This window comes from Mus caroli, unplaced genomic scaffold, assembly GCF_978045245.1.
Source record: "Mus caroli unplaced genomic scaffold, Mus_caroli_1 scaffold_1, whole genome shotgun sequence".
In the NCBI taxonomy this organism is placed as follows: domain Eukaryota; kingdom Metazoa; phylum Chordata; class Mammalia; order Rodentia; family Muridae; genus Mus; species Mus caroli.
In genome coordinates, this window is record NW_028227256.1 from 178,377,177 (window position 1) to 178,398,810 (window position 21,634).

The 21,634-nt window shown below is 50.0% G+C and overlaps 1 protein-coding gene across 1 annotated transcript in view; it reads left to right on the plus strand.

Annotated features, from left to right (window-relative positions):
* The first annotated feature begins 452 nt into the window (after positions 1–452).
* Parp1 (poly(ADP-ribose) polymerase 1) overlaps positions 453–21,634 on the plus strand; it is a 32,232-nt gene continuing 11,050 nt past the window's right edge. Inside the window, exons 1-13 of the mRNA XM_021151105.3 lie at positions 453–688; positions 5,101–5,266; positions 8,728–8,843; positions 10,320–10,534; positions 11,709–11,811; positions 13,931–14,047; positions 14,894–15,070; positions 16,999–17,146; positions 18,404–18,544; positions 19,032–19,271; positions 19,459–19,527; positions 19,747–19,879; positions 20,501–20,696. Of these exons, the coding sequence (XP_021006764.1) occupies positions 569–688; positions 5,101–5,266; positions 8,728–8,843; positions 10,320–10,534; positions 11,709–11,811; positions 13,931–14,047; positions 14,894–15,070; positions 16,999–17,146; positions 18,404–18,544; positions 19,032–19,271; positions 19,459–19,527; positions 19,747–19,879; positions 20,501–20,696 (1,941 nt within the window). The 5' untranslated portion in view covers positions 453–568. The remainder of the gene's footprint in view (positions 689–5,100; positions 5,267–8,727; positions 8,844–10,319; positions 10,535–11,708; positions 11,812–13,930; positions 14,048–14,893; positions 15,071–16,998; positions 17,147–18,403; positions 18,545–19,031; positions 19,272–19,458; positions 19,528–19,746; positions 19,880–20,500; positions 20,697–21,634) is intronic.

Sequence of the window (21,634 nt, forward strand, 5' to 3'; positions counted from 1 at the left end):
GAACACACGACATCTGTTGCAACTACTACCAACTGTCACGGGTTCTGCTCATTCTCTTTGAATTTATAGTTATGCATCTAAGTTTACTAAGAATGAAAAATCAGGCTTTAGTTGGTTTTCTGTGTCAGCAATGTGGAGGCTGCAAAGCAGAATACTCTACTTAGGGTCAGCAGGGTTAGCTCTAGACATACCTAGAAAAAAATGCAAGTGGGTGAGGTGGAATTATTTGGGCGAACAAAAAAGCCTTTCTGGGACAAACCGACAAAAGGGGCGGCGCCTGTCAGATTCCCCGGGTTCCCGCCCCGGCCCCTTCCCAGAGGCAGAGACCAGCGTGCACAGGCGCAGTAGCGCTGGGACCCAACCCCCAAGGCCACGTGCCGAAGCCCCGCCCTATGAGCTGAGGCCCCGCCCTCCGCGCGCGAGCTTGGGGGGTGGGGGGCGGTCCCGCCGCCAGGCATCAGTAATCTATCCTGAGCGGAGGCGGCTCTGCACGCTTGCGGGGAAACCGACACGTTAGCGGAGCGCACCGGCGGCGGCGTCAGGCTGCCGCTGCGGCACGAGAAGGAGGATGGCGGAGGCCTCGGAGAGGCTTTACCGAGTGGAGTACGCGAAGAGCGGGCGCGCCTCTTGCAAGAAATGCAGCGAGAGTATTCCCAAGGACTCCCTCCGCATGGCCATCATGGTGCAGGTGCGGTGGGGCCGGGCCGGAGGCGCTGGGCGACGCGGCCTGGGCGGCTGTGTGGGCTCGGGGCCCGCCTCACTCCGCCCTGCGGCTCAGCGGGACCGGGAGAGAAGGGCGGGAAAGACCCGCGGCGCTGCTGCCGAGGTCCTTGAGGCCCACCGGGCCGACCCCTTCCGGGACATTGCGCTTACCCTGCAAGAAAAGCCCGGGAAGTAAGAGCATCTGGCGTAAGTGCCTCTGGCTTTGTAAAGACAAGGGGCCTGCCGCTTCGCCGGGTCTGGATGGTCGCAGAGATTTTGTTTATTTCACTGCCTTCTTGGCGTCGGGGTGGAGGATGTGAGCGCGGTCTTTAAAGCTGCTCTGATTTGGGCCTATCTTGTCCCGGAAGATTTTTGTCCTCCATGAATACAGAAGATTTTTTTCCCTTAAGCCTATTTTTGATGATCCTTTCAACATCCGCTCACTCTCGGTATTTCTGTTCTAGTTATGCAAAGCACTGCCGTTTCTTTACAGTGCGTTCGCTTTGGGCCTGATTTCTACTTGGAAATAACATTTTCTCCAAACTTCCCGAGGTCTCGGCGCTTTCTGCAGCTATCTGGTCTCTTCACTGACGCTTCCGAGGTGGTCAGGAGGTGGTGGGATGACGGGTCCTGGCGTTCCAGGGGCTCCTGCTTTCTAGGCTTCTGGTTTTGCAGATTCTTTCCTGTGTTTGCTAGTGTGGTTCTCACCTGCCCTGATCCCACCTCCCCCAAACACTCAGTTACAGTTACCCAAGCTCACGCTGCTAATGGGCAAGGCAATTGATTTCCCTTGCTGTCCAGCTGCAATAATGTGTTTTAGAAGAAGCAGGCTAGCCCTCAATGGGGCTTCAGTTCTTAAGGGGGAGAAGACATTCGCCCAGTGGGTACCAAGATAGCACACTGCTTCTGTTATTTCTCCTTATGGGAAGAACTGAAGCTGTCATCTTGGTGCCCTCGGAGAGACTGCCTAGCTCAGCATTCTTGCTTGACACAGTTCTCATACATCCTATACATATTTATTGAGAAGCAGCTAAGGCACTGTGTTGGTGTCTATAATTACCATTGGTGACAAAAATGCCGGGAACTGCTAGGCACATCTTTGTTGCTTGCATTTATGACTGGACGGGGAACCCATCCTGGGCTCCTCCTGCTAGGTTAAGGGGGTGTGGGAAGGATTGATAAGCCTTGCATCTGATGGAACTGAGTGCTAGGCAGAGTGCCCTGGGGAGGAGGAGCCCAAGATGTCCCAGTCAAGTGTGGGAGCTTGATTAAGAGTTTTTATTCACAGAAGTGGGACGGGAAGATGGAGATAGCTAGAATTTGAAGGACAGTTGAAAGCCCCATTTCCCACTGAGGTCTTTGAACTTTACCCCACAGTTCCCCTACTCCCTGTGAGAAGATAAATAGAGCTCTCTGGGCTTAAGAGAAAGCAAATTTACATCCTTGCCAGTTTGTAGATTAAACCCATTATTCCCTCGGTCTTGAATATAGCAGGAAAGCAAAATTGTCTTCAGCTTATATTTTCATATTATTTTATGATTGGGGATTCCTCAATTGTAGCAGCTATGAGAACGATACTAGTAAAGTATAAGGTAATGGTGTGCCCAGAAGTAGGTTGGTTGGTTTTGAGACCAGATTTCAGGGCTGATGTCTGTGATGCTCCGGCCCCCATCCTGGAGTGCTGAGAATTACTGGCCTGCCTGTACTGCCACACCCAGCCTTTCCAATGGTTTTGTTCAGTTTTTGGGACATGGCTTACTGTCATCCTGCTGGCCTTGAACTCATAGAGATCTGCCCACCTCTGCCTCCCCAGTGATGAGATGAAAGTCGTGTGCTACTACACCTGGCCTTTGAAGTCACCCTTCCATACTTTACAGATTTTATTAGGCATCTGTACTAGCCAGAGAATAGCCGCCCTGTGAAAGATGACCCCCAATACTGCCTAGGAGGAGAGGAAAAAGAGGATTTTGGGTAGGCTGAGGCTGACCTACATAACCTAACCTTCAAGGTCCTCCTCCTGGTCTTTTTGACTGAGAGAGAAACTATTATTGTGAGTGACAGCGGTGCTCTTCCTTCCTTAGAGGAGCTTGGGATTGTAGATCTGAGTTTAAAGTTGGGCTTTTACTCCGAGCTTGGGAGGGTCGAAAGAAACCCGTTGTTATTGTAGAGCTTGAATTTAAATACCTTCTTTTACATTTGTATGAGAGGATTGTTCTCTGAGCTTCTGATAAACGGATATTTCTGAGCCCTGGGTGAGGCTGCTTAACCTGGAGGCAGAGGGATGAACCTGGGAGGAACTGAGGATTTGAGCATTCCCTGAGTAGGGCAGACTTCTTCCCGCAGGCAGGCTCTCAGCCTGCCTTACCTGGAAGAACCATGTGGTTGTTGGGGGCTGGGTCTAAGTCCTGGATTCTGTACTTGGCCTCCTAGATAGAGACAAACCACTTAGGATTTCGCCATTCCCACCGGTCCTCCCCAGGCCTTGGCATGGTCAGGGCTTTGTTTTTCTTATGGAGTATGGCTTCTCTGTTTTTATTTATTTGTTTATGTATATGAGTACACACTGTAGCTGTACAGATAGTTGTGAGCCTTCATCTAGTTGTTGGGAATTAAATTTAGGACCTCTGCTCGCGCTGGTCAACCCTGGTCTCTCAGGCCCAAAGATCTATTTATCATTATACGTAAGTACACAGTAGCTGTCTTCAGACACTCCAGAAGAGGGTGTCAGAGCTCATTACGGATGGTTGTGAGCCACCATGTGGTTGCTGGGATTTGAACTTAGGACCTTCGGAAGAGCAGTCAGTAGCTCTTGCCAGCTGAGCTGGTTTTGCATCTTAAGTGCACCATTAGGGAGTACTTCTTGGTGTCCCCAGTCCAGGGCACCCAGTCTGGGGGTGGTAGGTGTTTGTTCTTGTAGAGCCATAGCTATAGGCTGAGCCAGGCGGCATAAGCCATTTGCCACAGGGGCTCGGGGATCTGAAGCTGCTGATCCGATGGATTGTCTCGAGCCAGAAGCTGAGTCTGCTCAGAAACGCCATTTATTATCTGGTCTAGGGGCCATCTTGGCTGCCTTTCCCCCACCTTCCTCCTCTGCCTGACTGGGGACAGATTCTGTCTCCGTGTAAAACTGCCCCGAGGGCAGCAGTGGACGGGGCCTTGAGGCGCCTGAGGAGGCTAGCAGAGCTCCTTCCTTTCCTAGGCAGATCTTGCCTTGCTTTTTAAAGTTTTTAAATGAGTGTCTTGCCTGCATGTTTGTCTGTGCATCTCCTACCTGGTACCAAGAGAGGTCAGAAGATGTCAGATCCTCTGAAACTGGGGTTATAGATGGTTGTGAACGATCTGGGTGCTAGAAATAGAACCCAGATCCTGTAGTGGAACAACTTAGCCACTGAACCATCTCCTCAGCCCTCTGCCTTGCACTGTAATGTCCCTAAAAGGAGGCTGACTCCAGCCTGAAGCTCCAGGGGATCTCTTCAATACTGCTTATGTGTTTTCCCTCTCTGCCCTTTGAAGCAGCCCTGACGAGCACTCACCTCTGTGGGTCAGAAGGCAGTTCGTGTTAAGTAGCTCTTCTGAAGTTGGGGTGGGGGAGAACTCGGTATCAGATTCTTGTCCCATCCGCCTCACTGTGTCTCCATTGTTGCCACCATCTGTGAGCTGCTGCTCCTGCTGCGGTCTTCCCAGAGGAAACTGGGTTAATGTCGTTGTCTCCCTCATCTCTCTAAAACAGGCAACCCTGGGTGTAGAGCCTCATAGGCGGAAAAAAAACACCTGAAGTGGCCCAGTGCCTTTACCTCAGGCACATTGGGGGATCGGGTGCCTCCCTGAGGCCAGTATTCAGCCTATCTCCAGGCCTGGAAGCCTCTGCCTCAGGCTCCTTGTTCCCCTTGCAGAAGCCATTCCTTCTATACACCTGTGCATGCATGCCTTGCTGTGTCTGACACTCTGCCGACACATTTTCTCTGCCTGGCTCATTATCTAGGTCCTGTTCCTTATTATTTTTGACCGCAGAGGTACTTAAGAGCCATTTCTGGGCCATCCAGACCCTTGAGTTCAAGTGCTGCTTCCTGGCTCTACTAACAGGTCTAGGGGACACTTTAAGATATTCTGTGTGTCACACCAGGCTGTGCAGTAAAGTCAGAATGTGGCACACAGAAGGAACCGGGGTTACCCTGTCATCCTGAGATGGTGGATTTGGGAGTGGCCAGCCATAAGTTTTAGCTTTTAGGAAAATACCCAGGATGAGAAGCCAGAAGCCATTTCTCGTCCATTTGCAAGTCACTATGTGACCTGAGAGAGCATCAGGCAGCCTCGGACTCTGTTGCTGCCTGGGCTGGGGGCAGGATTGTGGCCTGCATGGAGACTGACGGCCCCTCATCTCTGCTTTATGTCCCTTAGTCACCCATGTTCGATGGGAAAGTCCCACACTGGTACCACTTCTCCTGCTTCTGGAAGGTGGGCCACTCCATCCGGCAGCCTGACGTCGAGGTGGATGGCTTCTCTGAGCTGCGCTGGGATGATCAGCAGAAGGTCAAGAAGACAGCCGAGGCTGGAGGCGTGGCAGGTGTGTAGCCAGGGGTTCAAGAACTCTCTGCTGAGTTGCTTCTGTGGCTCCTCCTCGGACGGCATTGACTATTGTGTGAGGTTTGGTGTCCTATCTTCCAGATGATAGAAAGGTCGCCTTTAAGCTTGCATGGGTCTTTTTTCTAATAGGTTTTAATTTTTTATTAGTTGTGTGTGTGTGTATGTTAGTACATGCACACATGTGTGGTACAATATGCATGTGGAGTTTAAAGACAGCTTTACTGACTTGGCTCTTTCCCACGGGCTCCAGGAATTGAACTCAGATCGCCAGGTTTGCATAGCATGTGCTTTAGGAAAACTGAGAGAAATACGAGAGCAAAGTGCTCCCATAGCCACCCCCACCCCCACCCCCACCAGTGCATCTGATAGAACCTAGTGGGGAAACCCCCACTCAATTCCTGATTCGGCGTGCACCCAAGAATCATGAACGGACGACCATCTTGATGTAAATACATGAGGACGTTTAATTACGGAGCTCCGGACCGGCATACATCCCACACAGGAGATAACGGATGTCGGCCATGAGGCTCGAAAACTGGGGGTTTTTATGGGGTAAGGGGCTTAGGGGTGTGGAATTCAGCATAGTGACACACTAGATACACTATTGGCTTATTCAAACATTAATAGAAAGATTACATGTCAGCAAAAGGGCATCAGGACTTTGTTCCTGTGGGCTGGGGGCTTATCTTGTTCACATAGCAACCAGTTCATGTATGACTTGGCGTCAAGGGGCAGTAGACAGAGGGGAGGTTCCGGCCAGGTGGTGTTGACCCAGACAAGATAGCCCTGTTTGTCCTGCTTTGTTCTCGGCCCCAGAGACAACTCTTTTACATGAATCACAAGTTACAAAATCTCATTTTCTTTCACATTGATGTCCTTTGCTGATGGTGTGTGTTTTGTGGACTTGTATAGATGGATGGATGGATGGGTGGGTGGGTGGGTGATGTACCTACCACTGATGACTTCCAGGTCCTGTACACGGATGGTACCCAGGAGGAAACCTCTGCCAATTCCTTCCTCCTTCTTGTTTGTTTTTTTTTTGGTTTTTTGGTCTTTCGAGACAGGGTTTCTCTGTGTAGCCCTGGCTGACCTGGAACTCACTTTGTAGACCAGGCTGGCCTCAGAAATCATCCTGCCTCTGCCTCCCGAGTGCTGGGATTAAAGGTGTGCACCACCATGCCCGGCTCCTTCCTTCTTCTTAAAAACAAACAAAAAACAGACCTTCAGCAGGCAGATCTCTGTGAGTTCAAGGACAGCCAGTGATATGTAGGGAGACCACATCGCCAAACAAATATACAGACTGCAGAGCCAGCGTTCCTCCTGCCTTTACTTCCTGAGTGCTGAAGTAAAGGCTTCTGTTCTGACTTCTGACTTCGTGGGTTGGAGTTGCCTGGGTTTTGTTTCAGGGAGAAAAGGAAATCTATGCACCGTCTTCATTCAGCGCGATGCCCTTGGTCCTGCTCTGCGGCCGAACAGAACGGTGTTCCTTTGTTTAAGCACCACAATTTGCTTGTCCTGTCCTCTGTTGGTGACTCTGGGTAGTTGACTGCATTCCAGCAAGCTTTCTAATATTGATAAAGTTTGAGTGTCCTTCATCCAAAAATCAGTAGTACTCAGTGTGGAGCTGTAAGCCACCATGGATAGAGAATTCCACACCTGATTTCATGCAGTGTTGGAGTTAATGACAGACAGGCTAGAACTGCTGTGTGCCCTTACCTCAGGCTGTGTGGATAATGTCTCTGAGACAGATGGGTTTCATGTGTGGACCTGCAGCCCATCCTGTCTCCAGGATGGGTTATGTGTATGTGCGGTTACTTCAAAAGTCAAAACAAAATCCTGCACTCCTGAAGAGTTCCCACACCTTTACCCAGGGGGCACTCAGCTTGTAGCTTGTTGTGGTTTCTTTTTTCTTTTTAAACTTCAGATTTATTTTACATTATGTATATGAGTGTTTTGCCTAAATGTTTGTACCTGGTTCTCATGGAGTCAGAAAAAAGACTTCTGGTCCCCTAGGGCTAGAGTTCTGGAATGCTGTGAACTACCATGTATAGGAATTGAACCTGGATCCTCTATAAGAGTAACAGTCACTCTTAGCCACTGAGCCATCTCCCCAGCCCACCGTAGTGACTCCAGTGTGGACTTTACTCCTGAACTTTCAGTACTTCACCTCTGAAGGACCCTGCATAAACACACGGATTGTGGCTGCTACTGTCTCCCAGTTTGTGGCTCACCTTTCAGTTTAATTGTAAATTTTCACATTTATTTATTTATATGTGGGAAGGGGTTGCATCCATGCATGGTGATTCTCTCCTGACCCCCACTGGGTCCCAGGGATGGAACCTGGGCTTAAGTTAACTTGTGTTAGCTGTAAGGAAGACAATGGGGGTTTTCCTGATGTTACAGCAGCATTTGTGGAGCAGTCTCTGTATTAGTTACCTCTATTGCTGTGATAAAACTGCATGACCAAGCAACTTCTAGAAGAAAGAATGTATTTGGGCCCAAGAGTCTCAAGACAGAAATGTGACATCAAGTGGGAGGCACAGTGCCAGAATCAAGAGTGTGAGCTGGAAACTGGCACAAGGCTTTAAACTCAGCAGCATCCTCCCTCGGCAAGATTCCCTTCCTAAGCCTATCCAGAAAGGACCATCTAGGGACCAACTCACATGCCCAAGATCATGGGAGACATTGGTCATTCAAACCATCTGACTTTCTTGTCTGAACCAGTCGACACCATCATCAGGGCCTGTGTCTTTGGTTCACTTTGTCTTCCAGTTCCATGGTTCTGTTACTGTGGCTTCAGGAAGTTGTAACACTACACAGTATGACTCCTTTCCTTCTCCTTTGTGGGTCCTTTGTAATTCCCCACAGATGTTAGTAAAGCAGCTAGGGAGATACTCAGTGTGTAAAGTACACCATGCAAGCATGAAGATGTGCCTTCGCATCCCCAATACCCTGGTCAAAAACCTGGCATGGCTGTAGGGTTGGGGTGTATGCAGTGGAGACAGACAGGTCCCTGGGCTCACTAGACGGCCTTCGAGCTAATTTGGTGATCTCTAGGTTCAGTAAGAGACCCTATGTCCAAAGGTAAGGTGGGGCTAGAGAGATGGCTCATTGCTTACTGACTGGTTAGGGTAGACCTGAGATTGACTCCCAGCTCCCAACTGTCAGATCTAATGCCATCTTCTGGCACCTGCATTCATATACACACACACCCACACAGACTCAGACACACACAATTTAAAGACTAAAGTAGGCCTAGGCTGTGCAGTGGAAATTAAAAGAAAAATTGGCCACAGTTGTTGCCAGTAGAGATGATTATGGTCACCCAAAACACAGTGTCCTTGTGGGAGGGTCCTGGGAGAAGGGAGACACAAGCTGGGCATTTGGGGACTGCAGCACGAGGCTGCTGAGTTGAGCAGAGACTTGTGTTTGGTTCTTCAGGCAAAGGCCAGGATGGAAGTGGCGGCAAGGCGGAGAAGACATTGGGTGACTTTTTAGCGGAGTACGCCAAGTCCAACAGGAGCATGTGCAAGGGCTGCCTGGAGAAGATAGAGAAGGTATAGCTTGTGCCGCTGCCTGCACTTCCCTGGTGCTTGTCTTGGGGGGGAAGGAGTGCATTTCAGAAGAAAAGAATCACAACACAGAAATGCCTTGGAGGTGGGAGGTGACAGTTTCCTCTTCTGGGCAGGCTCAGGCCCTTGTTCTCCTTAGCTGCCCCTATGGACAGGGGCCCTTGAATCAGCATAGGTCTACTCAAAGTGAGCAGGCATAGTACAGTTCTTGTTTGGTGGGTCTGAGGTTAGGTGGGTTATCCTGCTTCCAACTCTCCTGTTTAATCAGAGAAACTTCACAGACCAGCCTCCCTTGCCACCAGTTCTTGTCAGGTGGAGTGGATGACTGGCTGTGTTGCTGGGAACAGTAGGAGGAGGGATGCCTGTGCTTGCCAGCATTCCCTTCTCTGCTGCCATGATTCATTCAGCATTAATTGTATTGTGAAGTGTGAGTCAGTTTTCTGTGTGGTAGATGATATGATGCCCGAGATGGTCCACCTGAGGAGGAGGAGGCTGATGTTGGCTCATGGTTACAGGCATCTCAGTCCTGGTCCATCCCTTAGTCCTGTTACTTTGAACCTGTCATGGCATCCTACGTGGCAGGAGCACGTGGCAAGGGGGACCTGTTTAGTTTTTGGGATATAAAAGAGGAAGACCAACGTCTTAATATCAAGTAGGCCTGCTTCTACTACCTCCCAAGAAAGAGTACCCCAGTCTGGTACTAGAAGGACCTTTGAGAATGGTTCAAGATCTAAATGTAGCAGACACGAAACTAAGAAAAGTGTAGTTGCTAAATGTCCTCTCACCTTTCACCATTAGAAACTGGAGACAAAAACTGTGGTCCTCTTGCCTCTGAGGGAGCAGCAGCTGCTCTGTGTTCTAAAGTTTAGTCAGCCTGGGGTATGCTTTTCTGAATTGTCAGGACCCCTGTTGGCCCAATTCTTTGCAGCTGCCTCACAGGTGAGAAACTTCAGGAATGTCAGTCATGCGAATTGTACACCTGGCAGATTGGCCAGAGCCAGCTCCTATTTCTTGTTGCAACGTAATCGGACCTTAATTATAGCAACCAGAGAGTCCACAGGAGGGTGAGGATGGACAGAAAGTCCCTATTGGGATAAGTTGCCACACTAAAGCCATCACAGAGTGTGCAATGCTACTGCTGTCCAGCATACTGTGTCAGCATCTTAACCCATCCCTGGGGAAGTGTTAGCGCTCACCGTTACTTGCCAAGTATAGGTTTGTAGGTAGTCATTTAGGATGTGTAAGCAAGGTCTTTATTAGCCTAGCAGGTCATGTATCAGTCTCATGGAATGTGAGTGCTGGGGCCTAAGGGTACCTCACAGTCTGTGATGGTGTAAAACTCCGAATGTCTTGAGAGCTTCAAGCTGACTCCATGTGCCTTTGTTTGGACTCAAGGCCCTAGGTTAGCTGCTCCTTGTCCTGCCTTGTTATTCCCTAGATACCTCATGATTTTCCCTACAGGGCCAGATGCGCCTGTCCAAGAAGATGGTAGATCCAGAGAAGCCGCAGCTGGGTATGATTGACCGCTGGTACCATCCAACTTGCTTTGTCAAGAAACGGGAGGAGCTGGGCTTCCGGCCTGAGTACAGTGCCAGTCAGCTCAAGGGCTTTAGCCTCCTCTCTGCAGAAGACAAAGAAACTCTGAAGAAGCAGCTCCCGGCCATCAAGAATGAAGGGTAGGTGGGATGCGGTTAGAATGTACAGTTCTAGGGGAGCCTGTGGATTCCATTCCTCTGATAATGATGATCAGAAAGCGAGGAGCTCTGAGGCTGTAGGAGCAGAGGGCATCTGCTGCTCCGGTACCCACCCAGCAGCTCACCGGCCATGACATCTTCCCCCGGGCTTCTGAAACCTCTCCCGACTCCTGCACCCAGGCGTTAGGTACAGCAGACTGTGCCACTTTCTCATACAAGACCACCCTGTGGCCATCCAAGCTTCCTTGCACCAGTAATGGCTGTGCTTCCAAGATCTGCATTTGTGTTCCTTTAACGTCGCCATAGTCTCGCAGCAGAGACGTCTCCGTGTCTGGATCTCTGGGAGAATCATGACTGTTCACAAAAAGATGAACAGTGGGAAGGGCCTGGAATCAGAACAGATGGGCCCACATGTGGAGTCGGCATCTAGAATGGGAAGGGTCTCAGTCTCGTAGCTTATTAATGAGCATGCTGAGTGTTGTGGAACTGTACCATGCTCATCAGGGACACCCAGGCCACTGTCACCAAGCAGCTTCTTGCACTGTTTGTGGTCCTAACACAGATTCGTAGAGCAGCACTGGTGGCTTTGGAATGTGAAATGAGCAAGTCAGGCCAGTGGGTGAGGGTGCCCTTGAACTGTCACAGCACAGGGTGCTGGGGTTCTCCAGCTGTCTTTATTTATGACATGATGCTGGAGAGGTGGAACATGCCCAGCTCTATGCCTTATCTCATTATCACCATAGTCCTGCAAGTCCTGCTGGTCCCTAGCAGGTGGCTTTAGAAAGTACCAGGGTGAACTCGGGCCACGTGGAGATCTGGGGAGCAGCTCCCTGTCTCACTCCAGGCTCAGTTCTTACAGTTGTGTTTGGCTTTCCACAATTCCCTGTCACTCTGTGCCAGAGATGTGGGGTTTAGCATGAAGTGTGACCTGAGCCCTTGGTCTGTCTTGGTCGTCCTGGACATAGGGTGAGCTCCAGGCCCCTCCTTATTGGCAGAAAGGGTCCTGATGGGCGTGGCCTCTCCTGTCTGCCTGGCTGTAGGTAGCACTTGTACCTAAGAGGGCAGGTGGGCAGCTAAAATGGCTAAAGTAACATATCACCTGGTTGCACTGGGCATCGGTCTTGTGGGTTCTTATTAAGTCCTGCATTTCTTTCAGAAAGAGAAAAGGTGACGAGGTGGATGGAACAGATGAGGTGGCCAAAAAGAAATCTAAGAAAGGAAAGGACAAGGATAGTAGTAAGCTGGAGAAGGCCCTCAAGGTGAGTCCTCGGCTCTGTGAAAGACGCCCACCCTCCGACCCTGCTCACCGAGACCAGTGCACACTCATCACTGAGAGAGAGATAGGTCTGCTGTTTCCACGAGCCCTGTGCTCACAGACCTTCTGGCCTCCCACTGTGTGCCCTACCATGGGGAGTAGTAATAAGAAGGATGTTGGTATTGAGAGCCCAGCACTAGAAGTGGAAAGTGGGGAGTGAGCTTGTAGGTGCCTCATTCAGTGGAGTTAAAGTCTTTCCTTGGTGTTGGTATGGCCAGCGCTCTCCTTTCCATCTTGGGAGGAGCAGCCTGCTGCTCAACCCACTTGGCCTGCTGTCCCAAGGAGGGTGGAGGCTCACCCTGCCATACCTCCTGGCAGATAATTGTGAGAATGAATGAGATGCCACATAACACCAGCAAAAAGTAGGCACTTTGTAGACATTGAAATCAAGATTTTAAAGTCCCAGTTCTAGAAGAGGTCACATCTCTACCTGCTTGAGCTTAAGTGCAGGGAAATCTACAAGTGGGTATTGGGAAAGATAATGGGGACCAGGCATTTCCAGTCACTTCTGTCTCTTGAAACAGGTTTCTGAGGGGTGACACCAGGACCCATGCAATAAGGGATCCAGTCTTACTTACAAGTGGTCTCCTTCACACTTAATGTATTCTGAGAAGATTGCCTGTCTTTATTGTAATTGTAGGCTTTTCCATCCTCATCCAAATTCCCAAAATAACAATTTTGCGGTTAAATTATTTATGAATAAATGCCTAGGCCAAAAGCTTCAGCTAGTTCCCCTACTTTGTATCTTATTACCCCATTTATTCTAAGTCCTGCCACATGGCTAGTTACCTCTTCTTAGGTTCATCAGACCATCTCCATCAGCTAATCCCCTTCCTGCACCTAACTATCCCAGCATCCTCTCCTCCCACTGAAACTCCCACCTTCTATTCCTGCCTGAGCTAATAGGCCAACAGCTTTTTCTATTGACAGGTGATGCCATACAGTGCACAAGAGATTCTCTGTGCTTTGTTTTGATTGTACAGGGGTTTGCCTGGGGGTGGGGGGTGTAAACCTGAGGGTGGAGTTGGTCAGACTAGCCTTGGAGAAACAGCCAGCCCAGCCCCATCAAGGGCATGCAGAAGGAAGGAAGGCTCACTGATGGGCCTGGCACTGGTGGTAGAGCTTGGCCAGGAAGAACACTGTCTACGTAGTCAAGTAACCTGAGTTGAGGTTTCAAAGTAAGTCAATCATATACACAAATTTTATGTGAATGAGTGTTTTATTTACCTGTGTATATGTTTATGTACCACATGCTTGCCTGATGCTGGAAGAGGTCAGAAAAGGGCATCCAGATACCTGGGCCAAGTTAGGGATGGTGCTGTAAGCCTCCATGTGGATGATGGAGTCCTACTCAGGTCATCAGGCCAGTAGCAAGTGGCTTTACCCATTGAGCCATTTTGCTGGCCCTGATTAACTCGTTTAAAGTCCAGCAAAGACTGAGGCAAGAACATTTCTAGAATTTGAGGGCAGCCTGGGCTACATAGTGAACTTCAGGCCAGCCAGGGTTCCTGAGTGAGATTCTGTCTCACCCCAGTCTCCCCTAAAAGTTACCTCTCGGACGTTCTAAAGTGTATAACCCAGACCTTTTATTATCCCAAAAGGAGGCCCACACGCCCTGCCTCAATGGCAATGAAGTCGCTCCTCTTTGTGTAATGTCCCAGTGCCCAGGGATGGCCCCAAGATCAAAGCAATCCCTCACTGACCCCTAGTGACCTGATCTACAAGGCCTACACTAGGGGCTGGGTATCATAATACACATCTTTACTCCCAACATTTGGGAGGCAGAGTTAGAGGCCAGTCAGCCTGGTGTACACAGTGGGTTACATAATAAAGGACCCCTCCTCCCAAAGGAAACCCAAAACAACGCCAGCAGCGATAAACCCAAGCCCTTCCCATTGTGGGAAGAGACAGTCAACTCCCACGGTCTTGGATCTCTAAACATGCCCTATGGAACATGGTAGTGTACACGCGTTAATAAATGAATGTAACTTTTTAAATGTAAACTAAGAAAGCTGTTGAGATTTTGACAAGAACTGATTTCAGTTGGGGGGTCTCATCCTCAGGCTCAGAATGAGCTGATCTGGAATATCAAAGACGAGCTGAAGAAAGCGTGTTCCACCAACGACCTGAAGGAGCTGCTCATCTTCAACCAGCAGCAGGTGCCGTCAGGAGAGTCAGCGGTGAGTGCCCTGCTGTGGGGACACACAGGACAGAAACCCGGGCTCCGTGACGGGGGAGCTTATCCTGTGCTGCAGGATATTTGATCACCCCCGAGGTTATGTCATTTGCTTGGAAAAACCTGTTTCTAGTTGTGGTGTGGCTCATCCCTAACACCTTTAATCCAGGAGCTTTCTATATACTGTAAATAGGATTAAGTAAAGTCAGCCTTAGGTCAAGAGGTAGGCAAGCAGCCAAATGACAAGAAGTGAACATAGGAAAACAACAGTAAGAGGGAGTCGAGAGGACAGATAGAAGGGTGTACGGAAGTAGAGGGCAGGACACTGAGTTTGAGGGGTTTTTGAGATGGCGAGGTGTCCTCAGCTGAGGAGGGTGGTCTCCTAGGTGCTTTCTCCGCCTCTCTGAGCAGCAGAGAAAATCCAATGTTTAATGAGATTTTGTTCAAAACAATCATGGTCACCATTTCCTTCAGCCAGTAGGCTACCCCAGCCATACCATACATTGCCATGTTTGTCCTGGTTTAGAACCCGGTGAAGTGCCAAGGTGGGCAGGTGACCTTGCCATGGATTTAGTTCACACTCTCTGAGAGCTGCTCTCGCTGCTACATGTCCAGGCCTGCTAAGCCCACCGTGCCTACTTGGGCCACTTGTGTGGTGCAGTGCTTGCAGTAGGACCCTTCACTTGGAGATAAGGACTCAAAACATACAAAGCCCAGGCTGTGTTGGCACCTGGGCTAAGGTAGCACCCAGAGACAGCCTCTTTGCAGTGATAGAGCCTATGTGAGAGTTTCTCTATCTGCATCGGTAACTGTCCTTTCCTGAGCCCTGGTCTCTGGCATGTTTCTTCAGATCTTGGACAGAGTTGCTGACGGCATGGCGTTTGGGGCCCTTCTGCCCTGCAAGGAGTGTTCAGGCCAGCTGGTCTTTAAGAGCGACGCTTATTACTGTACTGGGGATGTCACTGCCTGGACCAAGTGCATGGTCAAGACACAAAATCCCAGCCGAAAGGAATGGGTAACTCCAAAGGTAAGGTGGGGAGCTTCCTGGACTCTGTCAGCAGGAAACCATGGCTCCCTCCACCTTCTGGACATGGCCGTGCTGCATGTCACACAAGGTGACAGTCCGAGTTTCTCACCCTTTCTCATCTCAGTACTGAGGAGAGAGTTCTCTGTTCAGTGCTGTAATTCCACCCTCCCTCCCGGTCTTTCTCCGGCTGTAGCCACTCTGTAGCCCGCCTGTTGTTCTCTCACCTTTAGAATCTCAGCCTGTCTGCTTTCCTCCCTCACATAGCATTGTGTGCCTGTTACTGCCTTTGGTGGGGACAGTTGTAAGATGACAGTGAGCAGAATTAGCCATCGATGCAGACTGTCTTTTGGGGTGGTGCTGCAAGATCCGTTACAGCCTGGTGATGCTTGCTGTCCCCTCCTGGCTCTTAGCTGTACTCAGTTCAGACAGGACTGCTTTCTTGAGGGCAGAAATCCTCTATCTAACCTGCCTATGCCGCCTGGCATTGGTGAGGGTGAGTCTGAGGCGTCTGGCACCTTACTTACCGTAATTCACTGAGTGTGGGCACAGCTGGGAAATTACCCTTCTGTTTAGAGACTCGAGCCCAGGGGTTGCTCTTCACCAGACGTCATCAAGTGGCCAACCTCTGTAGGGCAAAGCCTACTGTAAGTCTCAGAATAATTATGATAATAATTAATGATTATAACAATAATGACTAATTCCCAGTGAATGCAAGAGGGCTCACAGCAGGCTCTTCCCTAACCAGCGAGTGACTTATTAGCCTTGTCTCCTTTGGGAAACGTGAAGATCTGTCACTGGGTGTGTTTTGTTGCTTGGTTTTGGATCCTGCATACCCTCCGCGCAGCATAAATTCCCTGCATCAGAGTGGTGCACCCTGAGAGCTGAGGAGCCTGCACTGACACAACGTCACCCACAGCCCATGAGTTACATTAAGGCTCGCTCTTGGCGTTGTGCAGCCTGTGGGGTCTGATAAGCATGGAATGGAACGCACCCGTCAGGGAAGCACCACCCGCAGCACCTCTTCCTAAGACTTCCATGTTCTCTTGGTCTTTCCACTTCCAGCCTCTGGAAACCACTGGTCTTTTTTCATCAGCTCCATGTGTTCCTATTTCTAGCACTTCTAGAATGTCCTGTGCAGCCTGTTAGGCTAGCTTCCTTTACTTGGGGGAATGTGTAGTAAGGGCTCCCTGTACCTGGGTAGTTCGTTGGATTTTGATGTTTAATAATAGTTGATTGTATCTCTTTGTAGTCCTAGCTGTCTTAGAGTTCACTATGTAGACCAAGCTGGCCTCAAACCTATAAAAATCTGCCTGCCTCTTCCTCCCAAGTGGTAGGATTAAAGGTGTGCACTTGTCTGTCACCTACCCTAACCCTGGCCTAAGTGTGCTACTCTTGGGGGCTTTTTAAACCATGTGGTAGCCCTGATAGCACATGATAGACACTTGAGAGAAGTGACTTGGGGACAGGACAGTCCCAGTATGCCTCCTAGGTCTAGTGATGCTTCCCCGACTAAGTTGTCAGCTGAGGTTTTTATTTTGTTTTAAAATATTACCCTTAGTTGAGGAGGGGCACATGTAGAGGCTGAGGACAGCTTGTGGGAGATTCTTCCACCATGTGGGCTCTGGGCCAAGCTCCAGCCCTTGGCTTGGCAGCACGAACTGATCACCTTGCTGGCATTTTATTCCTAAAGGGTGAGGTTTCTCACCTAGGTCACCCGTAGTACCTGGATTATGTAAATGTAGGGATGAGCCCTGTGAAAACAACAGTATAATCTGATTTCTTCCTGAGAACTTTAAGCCTTTCCTATTTAATTATAGGGATTTTTTTAAAGATTATTTAATTTCACAGGACAAATCCCACTTAGTCTATTGTAAGTTTATTTTAAGAGACCTCTAATGTCTTTAAAACTAAAACTTAACATTGTTTAGGAATTCCGCGAAATATCCTACCTCAAGAAGTTAAAGGTCAAAAAACAGGACCGAATATTCCCTCCAGAAAGCAGCGCCCCAGCACCACTGGCACCTCCCCTCTCCATCACCTCAGCACCCACAGCTGTGAACTCCTCTGCTCCAGCAGGTATGGCTCCGGGAGGGATTATGGGTGGGGTGCCATGCAAGGACATAGCAGAAGGAAGAGGATGTCCTGTGATCCATGTACTGTGGGGCTAACATTCCTTGGGGCATGTTCAGGGTATACACCAGTGTAACATGGAACAGGTCCCTAGTCTCCAGGCCCATTTTCCTCCCTGTACTACCAACCATCAAGAGCCGGGGAGACCCTGGTCATGGGTAGACATGACCTAGGCCGCAGAAGCAGTGAGGAAAGGAGAGTGCCGCTTGCTCCTTCAGGCCTGTGGAGACTCCTCCACTGTAAAGGTGGAGGCTGTGCTGGAGTGGGCAGAGGACAAGGTTCTGCTTCTGAGCACTAGGCCAGCTGCACCTAGTCTGCCCATAAAGGTGAACTCATTACCCCAAGTCCTCTCCGCCGCTTAAAGCCTGGGGGCTGCATACACACGTGGTGGTCTGTAGGATCTGCTTTCCGGTCTCCTTGCTTGCACTTCATACCCAAATCAGTGATTCTGTTCTCTACAGAGCCTTACGTGAAATGCAGGTGATGTCCTCAGTGTCCACCCCTAGAAAGAACAGACAAGATCTCCCAGTTGGGAGATCCGAAGCAATGGCCTGTGGCCTAGCTATAACCAGTGCTGTGTTTCTGCCTTCAACTCATCCTTGCCAACATCCTACCCCATCCTTACCAACCTGACAGTGCTGTCACCAGCCTGACGTTCAGGCTGGCCACCCTTTGCCTAGAACAACTTAGCCCAGTGTGGCCATGCTAACCACACCTTTCAGCCTTGTCAGCAACAAGCCTGATTTGCAGATAAGAACTGTGCTTTCTTACTCAGGAGTTAGGAGAAGAGAGCGAGTGTGAAGCACTCAGCTCTCCACCCACCTTCTCCTAGCCTTCTGGTCTCTCATCTCTCTAGATGCAGCCTTTCTAGTCCGTCCGCGCGCCCCCCCCCCCCCCCCCCCAGCACAGTCCCCGAGTAGCCAGCCTGGGTCACCTGTTCTGTGTGTGACCTATGCCCTACCCAGTTTTCTCAGTTGCAGAATTCATGGGTTGGGTTCTTGGGTTTGCTGCTCTGCCCTCTGTTCCCCACTGCCTGTTGGCCTCTGTCCTCATAAAGTTTTCCCAAAGAAAAGAGTGACGACCAAGGCTGGCCAGGCTCTGTGGCTTCTCCTAAAGCCAGCTGTTTTGTCTTGCCTCCATTGGTCCTTTCCTGGGGTCAGAGTAGAGTGGTCGTAGCCTGATGCTTCTGATCTCTTATCCCAGACAAGCCCCTGTCTAACATGAAGATCCTGACTCTTGGGAAGCTCTCCCAGAACAAGGACGAAGCAAAAGCCGTGATTGAGAAACTCGGGGGCAAGTTGACAGGATCTGCCAACAAGGCCTCCTTGTGTATCAGCACTAAAAGTAAGTTCAGTGGTTCAGATGTGGTGAAGGTTGGTGTGGCACAGCTGGGGTCAGACTCAGCACTGTAGCCTGAAGGGAAAGCTGGGATCTGTACTGTATTACATGTGCTCACAGTGGCTCAGGCCCGTAAGCTTACATGGCCCTAGTGCTCCATGGGGTAGGTAGGTGCAGGTTATTACTTTATAGCCTGGTGATGGAGCCCAGGCCCACATTTATGTCCTGCTGAGTGTTAGGGGTCTGGGCCTAAGAGTCCATTTCAGTTGCCTGCCTCCTGATACCACACTCGAGGTGTAGAGAAGGTAGCCTCCCTTGGCTTTGCATACCCGAGGGGCAGCCAGGCGCTGGAGCATGACTGCTGAGATGAGATTCAGCTATAGCTTGGGAGAGAAGTTGGTGGTGATGGGGTCATTGGCGTTGTTGGGCTGTAGTGAGGTTGCGTTCAGCCTATCGTTGGGGTTTTCCTTTCTCCCTGTCTGGTTGTAAACAGAGGAGGTGGAGAAGATGAGTAAGAAGATGGAGGAAGTGAAAGCGGCCAACGTTCGAGTTGTGTGTGAGGACTTCCTCCAGGACGTCTCTGCCTCCACTAAGAGCCTCCAAGAGCTGCTCTCGGCCCACAGCTTGTCCTCGTGGGGGGCTGAGGTGAAGGCAGAGCCTGGTGAAGTGGTGGCCCCCAAGGGGAAGTCAGCTGCACCCTCCAAGAAGAGCAAGGGTGCTGTCAAGGAGGAAGGTAAGGCCCAGCTGACCTGCCTGGGACTTTTGTTCTGTGTCCCTGAGTGCTGCAGGACACAAAGCAGCAGGCCCTCACTCAGGCCCTCGGCAGCAGGTGGTGTGCAGGCGCCATGACGCATACCTCTGGAAACTCTCCTGCCTTTGTTTTGGTTGAGTCTTTAAGTTCCTCTGTCCTTCCTTCCAAGGTGTCAACAAGTCTGAAAAGAGGATGAAATTAACTCTGAAGGGAGGAGCAGCCGTTGATCCTGACTCTGGTGAGTGGTCAGAGCCTCCCATGCACCCTGAGAGATTAGGAGATATCCAGCCAGTGTAGCCAGAAGGGAGCAGGCCATTCCTGGAAGCATGTGGGTCAGTGGGGACCTCTAAAGGTGGTGTGACATGAAACTAACTGGGGACATGTAGGCCCACAGAACCCTCTATTGCACCCTAGCCCTGCAAGGGAGAAAACTATAGGAGCTTTGCCTCTGGGGCAGGTCTGGAACACTCTGCACACGTCCTGGAGAAAGGTGGGAAGGTGTTCAGCGCCACACTTGGCCTGGTGGACATTGTGAAAGGGACGAACTCCTATTACAAACTGCAGCTTCTGGAGGACGACAAGGAAAGCAGGTGAGCCCAGGCCTCCAGACCGAGTGTGCTTGCCCGCCCTGGGAAGTCAGGCCACTGCAGGGCCTGGAGCAGGAGGCCCAGTCACAAAAACCCAGTGTTTGAAGTCTCCCCATAAGAAATAGCCATTATGGCTGTCGGTTATGTTGCTGTGCTTACCCATCACAGTGTAGCTTCACCAATCCTACTAGGCTGTTCTTGTAGCCATTCAAAAGACAAAACAAACCCATGCTTTATTATGGAACACATTAAGATTACATTTTATTCTTTTTGTTTGTAACCCTGGCTCTCCTGGAACCTTTGTAGGCTAAACTGGCCTCGGAGATCCAACTTCCTATTGTTTCCCAAGTGTTTCGATTAAAGGTGTGCACTACCACACCTGGCTTTATTTAAATTTATCGTTTTATGCTATTCAACGCTTGCTGAAATGACAGCGATAGTTTCAGTATGTTTAACCATCCTCTCTGAGTTGTAGAATGCTTGCCTAGTGTGTTCAAGGCCCTAGGTTCCACCTGCAGCACCTCTCAACCAACTCATGAGGGAGAGAGCATGCTTTTAAAGCTGCCCCTTACGGAGGAAGGTCTAACAGAACAGAAGCTCACCCTGGTCTCTGTCCCTTTACAGGTACTGGATCTTCCGGTCCTGGGGCCGAGTGGGCACAGTTATCGGCAGTAACAAACTTGAGCAGATGCCCTCCAAAGAGGACGCTGTTGAGCACTTCATGAAGCTGTATGAAGAGAAGACTGGGAATGCCTGGCACTCGAAAAATTTCACAAAGTATCCCAAGAAGTTCTACCCTCTGGAGATTGACTATGGCCAGGTAATCATAGCAAGGTCTGTTCCTTTAACTCCACGGTGTGACTCGGGTGGTGACACTGAACAGTGACACATGTTTAGAGAAGAATTAACAATACCAGGGAGATGCCGGGCAGAGGCAGGCGGATTTCTGAGTTCGAGGACAGCCGGGGCTACACAGAGAAACCAAAAAAATAAAAAAATAAAAAATAAAAGAATACTAGGGCAACAAATTCTTCCCCCAACTTGGAAGAAAACATACTCATGCTGTGAGGCCAGTTTTACCTAAGATCGTGAGAAGAGTTTGTTGAACACCATCTCTGTAACATAAAAGTCATAACTAGTCAGTCAAGCAGGGCACGAGTACCCCAAGCTCAGGGCTAATACAAACAGAACTTGAGGTAGTTGGCATTTCAATATGCCCTGAGAACAAAGGGTAGAAGTCACGTGAGCATCTCAGTAGCTACAGAAAACATTTGGTAAAATGTATACTATACCATAAGACTTTGAATGAAACTTGGATAAGTTAAGAACAGAGTGGAGAGAGCTCAAGCTGGGTTTGAACTCTCAGCCTCCTGAGTGCTGGGATTGCAGGTGTGCAGGCTTTGTCACGCCCACTAGCAGTAGAGATTCTGAGACACCAAGGAGAGGTAGTTTCTGAAGCTGCTCTGGGGCTTCACTGTAATACTTGTAGAAGATTCCGGTGGAATCCACGTGTCAGCACTGAGGGAAACGATGGCGGGTCGGGAGAGCTGATGTGCTCTGCCCTGGTATAGATCACCTGTCTATCCTAAAGCCTCCCTGTGGGCCCTGAGGCAGCATTCAGTTACCTCTTAGGTGACATTCTGTGCCTAGATGTTTATGTTTGGTGGACCCAGAGGGTTGCTGTTGAGCAAGTCAAACTAACAGTCATCTGCTCCAGCCTCCAAACCTGGACTTGCCGGCGTGTGTGTGCGCCATACT